General features: G+C 38.2%; 1 protein-coding gene across 3 annotated transcripts in view; it reads right to left on the reverse strand.

Moving 5' to 3' along the window:
• Positions 1-15,923, reverse strand: part of LOC306872858 (zinc finger protein basonuclin-2-like) — a 232,230-nt gene that overhangs the window by 148,590 nt on the left and 67,717 nt on the right. For 2 of the 3 annotated variants that reach the window (XM_079421735.1, XM_079421736.1), the window contains exon 2: positions 14,633-14,878. In XM_079421735.1, coding sequence (XP_079277861.1) covers positions 14,633-14,878 — 246 coding nt within the window. Of the gene's footprint in view, positions 1-14,632; positions 14,879-15,923 lie in introns of those variants that run through there. The other variant, XM_079421734.1, reaches the window with a different exon arrangement.

Raw genomic sequence — 15,923 nt, forward strand, 5'->3', positions numbered from 1 at the left:
ACATCTGCTGTACACTGTAAAAAGTGTTAACTTGCAAATGTGACCCTAACAAGCAATATCTGCCTAATTTCACCCACTTTTAGATTAATTGTTAAATATTAAATAACATTTTTGACTTGAATAAAACTGGTTAATTAAGATGTTACATGTTTTTTAAGTGCAGCCTGCTCCACTCAAATACCTTGCAAATGAATCTAAACTCTGAATATACCAACTTTTAGGAAAATGGTTATGCTGAAGTCATATTCAAGCCACACCTGGCACTGTTTCCGAGCTGTTCCCTACCCCCCACCCCAAATTTTCAGGCTCTTTCTATGCCATGCCAGTAACTCATCAGCAAATATCTATCTTGTGGCCTATGTACACACTAATAATATTTGAATGCAGTTGTGAACTGAGCTGAACTGAGCTCATGGTAAATCTATTGCCACTGTGTGTGGCCTGACACAGTCTGGATATGACTCAGCCACTCTCTCCAAGGGAACCTTGGGAACTGCTTATGGAACACTTTGGCTACCTAATAAAAATGTGGACTCTCAGTGCAGCCAAAATCCTATTCTGACCGACTACAGCTCCCATTCAATGTCAGACACAGCTGGGAGACACGGATTCCACTAGATCCTGGCATAACAGATACTGGCCGGGGTTACGCTGAGTTAGTCTTAATTATTCCCCTAGTTTCATCCCACTATAGGGGGGGGGGGGGGGTTAAAAGGAAGAACTCAATCTAAATTTGATGGACTCAACATGGTGATGTACTACAACACAGAAGTGATTTTTTTTCCTCCCCAAGAGATTGCGTAAGTGTTTATGTGGGTGTGGTTGTGTGTCCTCAAGACAGGGAGAAGCTGGGTTTGCTATGGGTCACAGCTGAGGTGTGTCTGCAATATGTGTGTGTGTAAGACAGAATTAGCGAGAGTTAAAGAGAGAGCGTGTGTGGCCCGACAGAGAGACAGAGATAGAGAGAGAGAGAGAGAGAGAGAGAGAGAGAGAAAGAGAGAGCAAAAGAGGGGCTAAGGGGAAATGGGAAAGAGTTGTTAAGGAGAAAATGAGCCCACGGCAGCACAACAGTGAGCGGGCGGTGGCAGCTGGCGTACTGTGCTAATTCAGCACTTTAACAAATCAATGCCACTTGACAAGTACTTTCCCAACACATCACATTCAGAAAGCCTCTCTGTGTGCATGTTTGGATGTACATACACAAATCTTTCTACCATATAAGAGTTACAGTGTTTTAGTGGGTGATAATTCTGTCATTATTTACTCACCCTCATGTCTTTCCAAACCTGTTTGCTGAAATTTTCTGTGAAATACACAAGGAGAAATTTTAAAGAATGTACCACTTTTTTTTTTACCATGGCATAAAGAAAGAAAAATCTATATAAAAGTATCATATATGAAAGTCTTTGATCCAGGAACAGACAGAGTTATTCTTAATTTACAGTACTTATTATGATTGTGTTTGCATACAACATTGCCAAAGCGTTATAAAAAAGTAATGACAATAAAAAGAATTGCAATACAGAAATTAGAAATTACAATATTAAAATAACATATAACAATAAAATAGTATTAAAATAACGTGCTAAGTAATGAATAAAATTAGGAAAGACATACAATAAGCATGTATGAACCACAAGACATTATGAACCAAAAATACTGTAATGTTATGTACATGGACAGTCATTGGTTATACTGATCAAAGAAGTAGTTGGTTTCTGAGGTTGTGCACTGCAGGTGAAAATGAATTTGGCTGCAATTGATCGGTTATTGTCTTAACACCTGCATTTGATGAATTTCTGAAGAACTGGAAAACTGTGGCATGAGGTTTGAGAGAAGTGCTTTTCTCTCATTTCTTTACAATTACTACGGAGAATATTCAATGAAAATGTTTCCTCCTGCTGCAGCGCTCAAATCTTTAAAAGGAACATTTCAATTCTGTGTATTCAAACTACCGTTAAGTTGCAAAAGCATTTGTCATCAGTGAAAATAAAAATCTGGTGATCCACGTAAATGCAAAATTTCTTTTTTTTTTTAACCTGAACATGTATGCAAATGAGATTTTCAGCAAATATTGACTGAAACATTTTGGCCTGTTCTTCATATAAACCTTTTGTATGGCTTATTAAATACAATGCATGAGCTGTATAGACTACAAGTTCTAATATTTTTCTTGTGTTCCTTTCTGGAACTTGACAGCCGTGGTCACTACAGACTGTGTATGGAGAAGACCCGCAAAAAAAAATTCAACATTTCTCCTTTTGGTTTCTATGACATGAGAGTGAGTAATGACATAATAATTTTGCCCTTAGCCCCAGAATGTCAATTTATGTCAGACCACTTTAGGAAATCCTGACAGAGAGACAAGAGAAAGAGAAAGGAGAAGTTAACCTTTTTCTTTTCTCCTTCTTTCTAGACTACAGCTCTTTTGACTGAAATCAGGGACAAAAGAAGCATGGTGGGGTCACAGGGAAGGGGACACAAGGTTGTGATCATCTGTCTATCATGCGTTTTTGTCCCTTATTTCCTCATTCAGATTTAAGATGAAAAAAAAGACTCCTATTGAGGTATATATATTTTTATGGACTAAGCATAGCTGTTCTTTGTATTCCTTTTTTGTTGTTGTCATTGTTATGTAGTTGTTTGATTGCTTGTTTCATTTGTGTGGCCCATCTGGTTTCACACTCTCAAGTGTGTCTTCTATGTTGGTTTACAATTTAAAAGTATAATCTAGATTTATTTTATTTTTTTCTGTTAATGTGAATGGGAGTCCACCCCTTAAGAGATTGTATGTTCCTCCACACCTGTCAGCAGCTGTAGGCAGTAATAACACACACAAGACCTTTATCAATACTCTTATGTATTCAATTTCAAAACAAGAACATGTTCCCTCTTGTCTGTGTGATGTGGATCAGAGAACGTAGCTCATGCTGGTTCCTTCTAGTAACAAATGTAGCCAGAGGCCTTTTTCAGGTCTAAAGCACGTTGGGCTGTGTGAATTAGCTGTGCGCTGAATCTAAAAAATGCATTAACATATATTCTACACAGACAGAGAAAGACCAAAGACTGCACCTTTAAAGAAAGCGGGCCTCTGCTTCACAATGATGATAATAAAGCCATTAAGAAAAAGTGTCTGTCATGTAAGAATACAAGGGGCTTTAAAAATGCATCCATTCACCATCTCTACACGTACACTGGCCAACATGAGTAAGTCGAGGTAATGGAACAATAGCTTTAATAAGAGATGCATTCTCACGTGTCTCTTCTAGAGTTTTAATTTTCAAAGGATTTCAATTTTAATATTAATTTCATAGCTCTATTCTCTTACTACATACCAACAATCGTATAGTTTGCATCTGTTTTATTCTGCTATTTAAACTAATTTCAATCTCATTAGCTATGAATAATAAATTATGTATGTACAGTATGTTCGTATGCACATATGTGTACATACACATTTTTGGATGAATCAAATTAAATAAAAAACACACACTCTTTGTGGCACAGAATTCCTTTACTCCTCAAGTCATTTGTCTAGACTACGGGACAAGTCAGCAAAGTTGTATCCCAGACAGAGAGAAAGAGAGAGAGAGAGTCTATCCTCAACCCTCCCTACTGCCCGTGAGGTGATTACACTCGTCTTTTCCCCAAAGTAAACCGCCCATTCTTATCGTTGCAGTACAGTTAATCCTGCCTCTCTGTCCCTCAGGGGTGTCAGAGCGGTGGGGAGGGGAAACGCTGGAAGGAGAACACATTTGCCACTTGTCTATGACACATAAAACCCGAGGTCCTTCAGGCAATCAACTTTTACCTCACATGTATTTGCTCATCTGAAGACCCCTGCCAGCTCAACTGCTAGTAAAGGGGGGAGGGGGGGTCACAGGAGAGACAACCTAAATTAACACTTGACATTCAATACGGTCAGGGCCTTAATTGGCCAGAGCCTTCCTTAGAAAGCAATTTTCTATTCCCCAAACTACCTCAGGAGTGTCGTGCATGAAATGAGGTTGAGGGGGAGCGTATTTGTGTCTGTGTGTGCGTACATTCATGGCACTACAGACGCAGCGTGTTCAGTGGCCTGATGGTCCCTTCTTCACTCTAATGAGTGGAGATCAAATATTGGTACGCGATATGAGTTGAACTGAGACAGGAGCTCCCAACCCCTCTGATAAACACACACACACACACACACATGGTTCCCCCTCCTTGCATTTTTATTCTTTGTGAGTTATGACAAGTGTCTGGTGACCACAAAATGCCAGAAGCAACCTCTGGGCACTTTATTTTATGTGCTCACTCTTCTCTAAACAACACACACATGCACACACCCGCACGGACACAGACAGACGTGCATAGCGTCTTTTCAGCCCTCACTTCACAGAGGATACCGTTACCGGTGATGCTATTAACGCTTTCAACCTGAAAGGAATTACACTTCCTTTAGCTGATCAGACAGCATTTTAAACTTTTAAATGCATCCTCTATCTGTAATCCCCTCTATGCCACGGGTATTATCAATTGACTTTAAGACCAGATAATGTACTTCTCCCACACATATGCTCCTGGAAATAGAGTTTCACTTCACATGATTATAATCCCCACTCCTTGAATCGTGTAATAGTTGTTGAATGGGTGCAAATCAATAGTGCTGAAATAACAGAAGGCTTGCCTACTGTTAACTGCCCATGTACATCTCACGCAACGTGAGACGGATTTATCCGCACGGGTCGATGCGATGCGAAGCACAACCCACTCCCTGAAGCAAACAGGGATTCGCATTTTAGACTGTCTAAATATATCTCAAATATTTAAGTATTCTTTTGGATATCACTGGTCACTCTTAAAAGAAAAATAACATATGTTACAACAAAACATTCTGTTAATGTACTCAATCGTGCGTGTTCTAAATAAATAAAAAAATGGGTAGGCACCAATAAGTCGAACGCTAAAAATGTACAAACAGCCCCAATCCTCTTTTGTGCTGGAAACGGGGCCATTATCAGAGAGTGTCTCTACTCTGCTACAGTCAGCAGCTCCCGATAAGGACAGGGAACTCTGACCTCTTTGGTTGCCTAGATACACTGGCCACTTCATTTGGAGTCTATCACAAGAGCAAATGAGTTTGTTTGAGCTTTAATTGACACCATGGATTGGAGAGAAGGAAGAGCAGTACCGCTCAATATATGACAATAAACCCACCCTAAATCACATCTGCTGTGCATCTGTGAACCATGGCGCTTTGACTTTTTATGCATTATATCTGATTTGATTATTTAACATGCACACTTTTACATGCTCTAGGCGATGTGCCAGTGAATTCATTTTTAAAATGGAACCCTTTTGATGATTTTTAAAATGCTTATAAAAATTGTGTCATTGCTACACATGCAATCGCCTCTGAAATCATAAAATAAATAGAATAAACTAATTTGGCAGACATGAGTTAAGTACATGGACAAATTCATCTGAATTCATCTCAAACTGCAAAAAAAAAGTAACCTAGAAATGGTAACCTCTAAATTTTTTCAATTCAAAAATATAATTTAACATCACTGAACCAACATGTATGCATTAATTTATAACAACAAAACAAATATTTATATTTTAGAAATAGCAGAAATAGCAGGTAGAAATAGCCCTTTAATGTAACAATTGCAGGCTAACACTTTTTACAGTGCAATATTTGCGATGTGTGAGGAGTGGAATGATCCTGAGATGTGCCTCATGAATGCCCATGCTGTGTGTTTCCACAATCTGGGCTGTATCAGTTTAAAGCAAAGCAAGAAAAGCATTTTCCCTTAAGCCTAGAGCTACAACACACACAAGCACAAAAGATTTTGATATAAAATACGCCTCTGATTGATTGCCATTGTGGATGATGACAGCACAAGCCTGCATACATGTTCACACACACACACACTCGCATATCGACATTGTCTACAAATGCTAATCATAATTCATCAGGTTAAAACAGAAAAGCACACACGAACTAGAGGTATTTCAGAGTTAATCTAACTTTTTTAGAATTTTTCATGCATGCAGGAAAAGATCAAAGAAATGTTTACACGCTCAGTAAATTTCTTTTGATACGCAACTTTGTGATAGTGATGGAGGGGGAGTGAGGGAATAGCTTTTTTGTCTCTTTTCTATAAATCATAGATCTCAGACAGTTTTGCATTGTAAATAAAAATATTATATATCTTGAAAGTAAAAGTTCAAATATTTTCAAGCTGATCGAGACCAATCAAACTTTTCTTTTGTAAGTAAAATTACAAATAATTATTGAATGAAAAGAATTACTTGCATAAATGGATTAATTGCAAATGTTTGTAAGTTTTGTTTCTTTCAAAAACGTGATCATTGTCACTCCTGTAGAACTCATTTATCTCAAATCTATTCATATTTATTTTTAATAAGTGACTTTACACCTGACATAAGTCTTTAGGAACTAATATCAGAGAATAAACACAAGAATGTCAGTCCAATAGCCAAATAAAACATTTTTTCTTTGCATCAGTATTACCATTTTTATATGACTTGGACTGAGTGCTTTACTTTCCCGTGCTCAACAGCACCAATGTAGTGTCACTAATGAGGAAAAGCACTGTGAGCAACTGAAATTACTGTCATTATCTGCGGACATATGTAACTACAACAGTAATAATGGTGGAAGGTAGTAATAATAATAATAATAATGGTAAATCAGCCACAACATTAGATGAAATTATGGTGACACAGTCAAACCACACAGCAAAATGGAAAATGAGAGACTCTTTCCTGCAAGAGAGGAGTGTGATTTTCTTGTTTGTTGATGGGAGAAATTGCCCTCTTAGCTGTTTAAGATAGAGGCCTCTGAGTGTGCCAGTGGCATTGGCAACAATCCAAAAATAAATACAAAAATAAAAACGGGAAGCAAAGAAAGAGATGTCATGCTCTCATTTCATGGCCCATGTTGCCATTACATTATCATTAAAATGCATGGTTTTCCCTTTAATATTGTAGTCTTACTTATTGTTCATTGTCCTCAAACAAACAAATAGTTTCATTTAGTTGTGTAACATTATTTGTTTATGTGTGGTATGTGTCTTTGGAAGTTGCAGAATTACTGAATAACTGCAGTGCATACGGTTTTAAATTTTCGTGATTTTTTGCTAAAGAAGCTGAAAAGAAGGTACATTTTGTATGGTTGTTCATAATTTAAATGTAATTTCTAAAACCTCGATTTTTGATTTCCTATAACCTTTTTAATCTTACACATACCAGATAAATTCTGTTTCCTAAAATTTGCCTGAACAATATCTGAGGTTATTCTAGTTGCAGAAAAAAAAAACCTGGATATCTGCATAAATTTGCCAAAATGTTTTCCACGTCTTTGAACACACTGTTAACAATTTTCTGCAGACAAAAAAAAAGAACATTTGTGACATGATCAATCACCGGGGGTGCTGACATTTGATTGGCTTTACATCACCAGATGTAAGACTCTCACACCTGTTAAATATGTTAAAAGTGATAATAAAATCATACATGTGAGAGCTTGAAGAGCATAATTTTTCAGGATCTCAGGTGGTGTAAAGTTGAAATGTGAGACTGACTGCAGCGTCCCAGAATTAAAGATGAAACCCAGTGGTAAAGTGAAAACACTCAGCAGGCTTTGGGGTCTGACTGTCTGATTTGAATGACCTTTATGGAAGGGCAGGTGTTTTCTGGATTGGACGTGGCATAACTCCATAACAGTGAAGCTCTCAGAGGACTTGATAACTGACTCCAGTGACTCTAACTGACTCTTGTTAGAGCAACTGTAAATCATAATGGAACCTCTTACCGGCATTCCGGGACTAAAGCTCTCAGGCACAGACAGCAGCGGCGGCAGTATGGTTAGCGGGAAACCTGAAAATCGTCTCTTTGTATTCAATACTGATAAATACAGGATGTGCAGGTCAAGATCAAGTTAAATCTCTGTATCTGGTTTATCTCATTTATATTATTTATCTCATTTCATCTTTTTTTTTATTTCAATGTAATCAGTAAATTTAAAGAAACATGTTGTACAGTCTACAAATAAAAAAAAAACTGTATATAAATGAATGAAAACAAAAACAAAACAGAAAAACTTTCACTGTCATTATATAATTCCAACACATTCTTTCTTTGTTTTAAAACGTCTGGTCTCTGCCTCTGTGTTCACAACACAGCCATCTTTCTACTCCTAACTAGGTTATGATACTTCTGCTCACTCTTAAATAATTTAGGAACTGAGACCTTAACACTTATGAACATTTATTTAAAAGTGTAGCCAGAAAATCCAAATTGCATCATTCTTAGAGTAAAAAGAATAAAATTGTACTTTAAGCAGCACTGTACATACCACCATAGGTCTTTTTTAAGTTCTGTTGAATAGATTTAAATATGCATTAAATATACATTTAAATATATTCACAACTAGAAGTTTTGTGTAAGATATGCAATTTTTTTGCCTTTTTGTAGAGTATTTAAAAACATGAATTAATAAAATGTTTATGCAAATTTTAGTGTGGATCAGTTTATATTTACATGGAGGTAGTACACAGGGTGTCTCATCTGCGGGAACACAGTCCCTCAGGTCTTGCCTATCAGATCTATCTGTCTCTAGATGAGGTCTAAGAGGCCTCTCTCTCACACACACACACACACACACACTCTCACTCTTTCTCTCTCTCAGATCTCTAAGGTCTGAAGGGCAGCTGCTGCATTCTGATTGTGTCAGGCGCTCGGGGAACTAACAAGACGCAGAATGATGGTAATGTCCCCTCATTACCGTTACGCCGGGGGTGGTGACATCCTGACTCTAAAACTATTGAAACAGCAGTTTCCCTTTTAACCAGGACTTCCCTTCTGTTCAAAAAATAAAATAAAAATAATAATAATCATTTTTTAAGCTTTGACTAGGTTTACAAGGACCAAAACAACACTGAAAAAAATGGTAGCGCCTAAATTACCTGTGTTTTTTGTTTTTATTTAAAAAATCAAAAACTATTGTTTAATATCACTGACTCATCTTTAATATATTAATATATACCAACCAAACAAGTTTTCATGAGGTAAATCAGGTAGAAACAGCTCTTTAAGGTAACAACTGCATGTTAACACTAGAGTACTGGTGCATTAAAAACCAGCTGAAACTACATGATTAAGCCAATATTAAGAAAATATAGACATCTGTTTCATTGCAATCCCTCATTTGAGCGGTTAAAGAATTGTTTTACATTCATTACTTCACAAATATGAATTTGTCTTTAATGGAGGGAATAAGTGAAAAATGTTGTCACTATTAAATTATTTTCAATAGTTTCAAATGGCTTCTATTTGTGGCAAGTGTTTAACAATGTAATCTGCATTTACTCATGGGAAAACACAGCTACCAACACTCATTTCAACATCATCCTAATAAGAGCAGAGCAGATGGTCTGGCATTTTTAGCATGTCTATGTCTATGGCAATGACTGCATCCATGTGTCGCCACAGAGAGCGCAACATCACCCCTTCTCTTCTATGCTACGCTGGAGACAGTATTGCTCCGTTTTCTGACACTCCAGAAATATATTCCAGAACGAACATGTGAGTGACCGTGTCACCCCTGAGGACAGACAGAGAGCAGAGAAGAGGCAGTGCACGAGCATGTGAGTGATGTGCCCAGTGTCAGCTATTGATCATAGCCCAAGGAACACACAGATCTCAAACACCTACTCATATCCACTCACCGCTCCAGAGAATAAAGGAAAGATAGCAACCAAATCTTTAGTGAAGCTGAATGAAAATCTTAACTGGATCGATTTGTGTGCTTTTCAGTGTGGGACTGGGGGTTGAGTGAGGGGGGAGGTTGTCCCTGTTGTGAAGTGCTGATGAATCTGCCTCCAAACTGGCTGCAAGCCAGTATCACAGAAGAGTGAATTTCTCTACCCACCAGGGACCAATTCCCCTACCCCAAAAACAACCTGCTTATGTCCCACACTTTCACTCACTCCCTCGCTTCATCTTGCGCTCCCTCTCTTCGCTTTGAAATAAGAAGATTAACACAATTTTAAAAAAGAAAGCAAGAAAAAGAATGCAATTTGAGGACAAATTAAAAGAGCACTAAAAATCGGGGTTTAAGATTATAAAATATCAGACATCTAATTTTAAGAAAGAAAAAATATATATTTTTTGTGAAGAATGTTCAAAACACAATAACAGAGTATAGTGATATTTCTCAAGAGCATTTTAGCTTAATATTCCAACATTGCTTTGCAAACAGTGAAATTGAGGGAATTAAATCATGAATATTAAAACAAATTTAACACAGAAAATACTATAAACAACATGTTTATTAAAAGGCATAACTGTAGCATATTGATTAATACACTAATTATGTAATCACTTAAATGTAATGAGAAATACTGAATAGTTTTTTGTTTGTTTTGTTTTTTTTTTGTTCAGGGCAGAAACAATAATAACTCCAACAAATCGCCTCGACAGTAGAGATGTAGGCAGAGGTGTAGGCAGCACAATAGTTGGCATGTATCGCTTATGTACGGACATAATAAACACACGTTCACGAACGCTCAAAAAGTACAGAACTCTCGCATCCAGTCGCCAAACATATCTCGCCCTTTTCTCTCTCATATTCTCATCACCTCTACATGCACCTTTTTGTAACTCTTGACTTCCACAATAAAACACGCCAGCAAGCACTCTCGCTTTACCACAAAAACAATGAAAAAAGTTTACCACTCTCTCTCTGATCCTCTCCCCGCCCTCTTCCTCCACATTCCAGTTTCTCCTTGAAAACATTAAGAGGCTGTCTGTCAGGGACAGCGAGAGGAATTAGGAAAGAAAGCATCCCTGAGCCAGGTGAGATTACTCCCCTCAACTGAGTCCATTACTTAACAGGGTCAGTAGTTAACGGCAGGAGCCAGATCCGTTCAGCACAAAGACCTCTGAACCAGCAGCCTCTCCTCTGTACAATGGCACAATAATTTGCAGAGCTGTCCACAAACAAAAATTGAAATTCAACTTTCCCTTTAGTTGCTGTTTTGCTTAATAAAACACTGTATTTATTTATTTATTTTCCAACATATGCTCAAACCAGTGACTAAACAGGTTTGCTCATTTTAGCTGCAGATCTAATTTGCCTCAGTTTTGACAATGACCCTATGACAGGCACCTTCCTGCCACCAAAGGTTGAAACAGTCACGCTTCCTGTGGCTGCTCCATCTTAGTCAGCTCTAGCTGCACTGATGGCATTGGCACTGCCCTGGGCTCTGCTCTATCTGCTGAGAAAAGGTGGTGGGTGTCTCCCTAACCACATATCCTCTTTCACTCTCCTCTCCTCTCCTCCACTCCACCCTTCTCTTTCTCTCAACCAAGGCCAGCCAAGAGTCGTTTCATCTTGCACCCACACACACATGCAGAGGGGAAAAAAAGAAAAAACAGACACTTCACTATAATCACATGTACACACACTCCTGTACACATACTCAAACATACACCTGATCAAAAAAAAAAGGAGAGAGAGTGACAGATAGAAGAAGAAGAAGAAATGAAATAAAAATATATGCATGGATACTCCACTAACTTAGGAAGACCGCAGAATTTTAAGGCTAAGAAAAAGAAAGTGGAAAAATGTAATAAATGTCTTTCTTTTGCCAAAGTCTGAAAGGGACCTTATTAGTTCATATATTTGTTTCATTCGGGAAGCTATATATATAGGAGCACCAATAAACCGTAATTGTAGGTGTAAAAATGTGCTGTTGTTGTTGTTTTTTTCCCTTCCCAACCGCGTTCAGTTTTCAGATCACAAAATATAAGAGAAAATTATACATGTTTAATAAATTAAATTAAAGCAGCTGTAAAATCGGACAAATCGAACACAGTCGGCCAGTTCTTTTATGCTGTTTTAGCTTTTTTGTTAACAAGTACTTTCCCTATAATTCTATGTCTAACACACATGTCGCACCCGCAATCCGAAGATTTTTAGTTTTTGCGTCTTTCATTTCATCAGTCAAAATCTTAAAATATCAAAATTCATCTTTTAAGAGTAAAGAAATGCTCCAATTGCAGTGTTTTACGTTTTGATGAGGCGATTAAATTAATTTGCTGTTAAATAAGACTGGCGTTTTCAGCAAATCGTTTTGCACAAAATCTTTAATTTTCAGTTTCATTCGTTTTAAAATTATAATTACTAGCCTATAATTAATAATAATAATAATAATAATAAATATAATATTAATAACAACAACGTATTTGTGCCGTTGCCGTTGTATTAGCCTATTCATTCGAAAAATTCTCGAAAGTTGTTATAGAAAAACAATCTACACATCTACAATATAAAATATTTTTACATTTATATTTATTAAAAATTGCCATTCATAGAATGGGCAACAGGGGAAAACAACAAGTTGTGCAAACATAAGAGGATGCTGAGAGAAGGACTCTTATAGATAGAGCTGGACTTCGACTGCAGCAGCATCTCAGAGGTTTCACGGGAGATCTGGTCAGATTCAGCACCAGAAAAGCGTTTACAATGTGAACTGATCACAGCCTTGTTTCAGCACCGCGTGTCAAATGAATCACATCAAATGAAGAACCTTTTAAGTGCTCGTTCATACTGCAGCCGATTAGTCGAGATTGAGCAATTAGAACCCATTAATAACCAAACCCACATTAACAAAACCAGGCTGCTGCATAAAATAAACCCCAGCACAGGCATCCAGAATATTTGCTCATGTGGTTTTGATATTAATATCGACCATCACACATGGTCAGTAGTGTCAGTGTCATTTGTGGAAATGCGCAGGTACTTTTAATTTAAAAAAAAAGAAGAAGAAGAAGAAGAAGAAGAAATCGTAATCGGAAATTAATTGAAGATGAAGGTGTCTTGATCTTATTGATAACAGTTAGCCTACAGATAAAGCTGAAATTAACTGAAGACGCATACATTTGGTTTAAATTACATGCTCAAAATATTTGCAGCCGCTCTTTTTAAAAAATACATTAAAATACAAACTATGCTCAAAAATACGCATTAGCAAAAACACGTAGGGGAAACAGATGCAAGTGTTTCACTGCTTTTTAAAGAAGGAACATAAAAAAAAAATGCAATATATTTTTTTATTGATTATGAACAAGAGTCTTGTTTTTTGACATTTCTCTAGAAGTCTTCTTTGACATTCACTCAAAAAGGTTTGCATGCACATCGTTTACTGTATGATATTTAAGCAGCACAATAGCATTTGAAGAGTTGAGACAATATTGTTCTGACAAAATAATTGATAGCAGCCACACTACGCTGTCATTGATGTTCAATACATTCGAGACTCTTTTAATAAAATTGATATATTCAATGATTATTGCGTGATTTACAGTCGAATTCAAATAAACTGCATTTGACTTATGACACTCATATTTTAAGTCAATGATAAACGGTATAAACATTAATCATCCGTTTTTAACAAATGTTCAAAGCTGCGTCATAATACAAGAATGCAGAAGAAATTATTTAGAGAATTTGACTTGGCCACTAAACGCTTAGGGTCCATACAGAATGTCCGTTAACGTGTCATAAGTGTAAGAACCCTTTAAAGCTCATAGTGTTTTCGTGAAGGATTTAAGCGCAGGACTGAATCCACCTGCGCCGGAGCTCCGATGCGCGCAGAGCGCAGCGCGCGGCTGATCAGTACCATTCAGATCTTTATTCTCACTCAGATTCTGCGATTCTAAATCAACTACGACCGCGCAGTGTAAAACGTTTCAATAAAAAATAACACAAGATTATTTAGTGAAATCTAAACTTAACGAAAAAGTTTTATTATTAAGATCTTTTTTTAATATCAAATAAAATCAAAATGGTTTTTCATATCCGTTTTATGGTGTTCTGTTTAAATCGATACGCATATTGGAGTCTCAAATAGAGAGCTGAACGAGTGCAAAAAAAAAGTTCGTGAGGAATCTGGAAAGATATGTGGATGGACCCCCATTGTTGGCCAAAGGGAGTCCAGGGGCCTGCGCTCGTATCAGCTTGTGCATGGCACAGAGAAACCAGCCCTGATGATTAATGTTCTGCTCACCATCTCTCCCTCCACAGACCCCGATCCCCCTCCCATAAACATTCTGTCCTGTTAAAAGCATTCAACACAGGAACTTTACAATAACTGTACACAATGTTATAGAGCTGTAGATTTAACACAGCTACTTAATCTGTTGGGCTTTTAGAGGATGATGATGTTAAGGACTCCAGCAACAAGCAAATTAAGTCAATTAGATGTGTGCCACAGCCTGATCTACCAAGGGTCACCAAAACAAAATGAAAACCTCCCACACTGACCCGATGCATATTCACTAATGCAATTTATAAAAGCTAATTTTTCTTCAACACTCAAAAACTTTACAAAGAAGGCTGAAATTTGTCACAACGGGCATCAGCCACTGAACTACTCAAAGAAGTGAAGCAAAACATAGCTTACACAAGTAGCAAATGTTACATCAACCTTTTTTTCACACATTCACACATACGCTAAAAAAATAAAATTAAAAAATTAAAATCATGCTTGCGCACAAACATACACTTTTTTAACACACGAATAAAAGCTACAGAGAGAGACAGCATGCCACTGACCTGCTGGGACATTCTGAAGAGGAGGTTGCTGTCAGTGCTCTGCTGTGTCCATGTCCCCATGAAGCCCGGCTCGGCGCTGGCCGGTCTGGTGCTGAACTGCATGGAGCTTTCTCCTTCTCCTCCTCCTCCCCCTGCACCGCTGCTGCTGCTCCTGCTGCTGGCTCTGGCCGTGGACTCGCGTGCCCTCTCTCGATCTCGTTCTCTCCGCACCACACCGCCTCTCACATCCAACTCTGTCTCCTCAGACTGCCGGCAGAGAAGAGGGGGAAGGGGGGTGGACAGGGGAGCCGGAGAGAAAAGTACGTGAAGGTGGAGGTTCAAAGAGGCAATGGGTGACTGCTCTGTTCTTTTTTTCTTTTCTGTCCTATTCTTTCTTTCTTTCTTTCTTTCTTTCTTTTTCTTTCTTTCTTTTCGTTTTCTCTCTCTCTTTTTGCTATCTTCTCTTGAGAGAGGGGGGAAAGTGGAGGGTCTTGCCTGCCAGTAGCAGGAGGAGTGTGTTGAGTTAATTCAGGAGCAGGGCTGCACAATGCATATTTCCTCTGGGGCATGTGGTGGTAGAGGGCAGGATGAGCGGAGTGTCGGAGGTAAGGAGGGAGGAAGAGAGGGATGGGGGTGTGAATTGAAGTGAAGTGAAGGAGGGAGAGAAAAAAGAGGGATGGCAGAAATGAAGGAGGAGATGGTGAAGGAGAGGAGTAGCTTTTTTTGTCCTTACAGCCCCCTCCCAACCCCAAACACACACTTTTTTCCAAAATGTCAGTCAGGCTGTGTATGGGCTGTCCTCCAAACATGCACGGACATATACACAAACATACATTCCAAACAGAAATCAATCGTCAGACAAACTTTGTCACCCGCAACCTGCCCTTTGAACCCTTTGCACACCTCGACACACAGTAAAAAAAAAAAACACTTATATTTTGCATGTAAACTACACATTCGCTCCTCGCGTGACTATACTCCATATCTTCTAATCTAAACCAACTATCCTATCACTGTAACAGTTCTTTAAAAAAGTTTGATTTAAAAGAGAGCAACAAAAATGACTTGTAAACTATTTTTCTAAAAGCACAAGACAAATCATCCCTCCCTTCTCCCCAAAAGGTGCCCTCTCTCACCAGCGTGTCCAGCGTGGTTTTCCTCCCAGCTGTGTGGAGATCAGGTGTTGGAGTGTGTCAGTTCCAAAGCAGCCCCTCCTCTCTCTCTTTCTCTTTCTCCTTCCCTCTCTTTCTCTGTACTGCTTTCTTTCTTCGTGCCCCTTCTCGCCCTCAGAGATGCCTGTCCTCTGTCTTCA

The sequence above is a fragment of the Barbus barbus genome, assembly GCF_936440315.1.
Source record: "Barbus barbus genome assembly, chromosome: 7".
In the NCBI taxonomy this organism is placed as follows: Eukaryota; Metazoa; Chordata; class Actinopteri; order Cypriniformes; family Cyprinidae; genus Barbus; species Barbus barbus.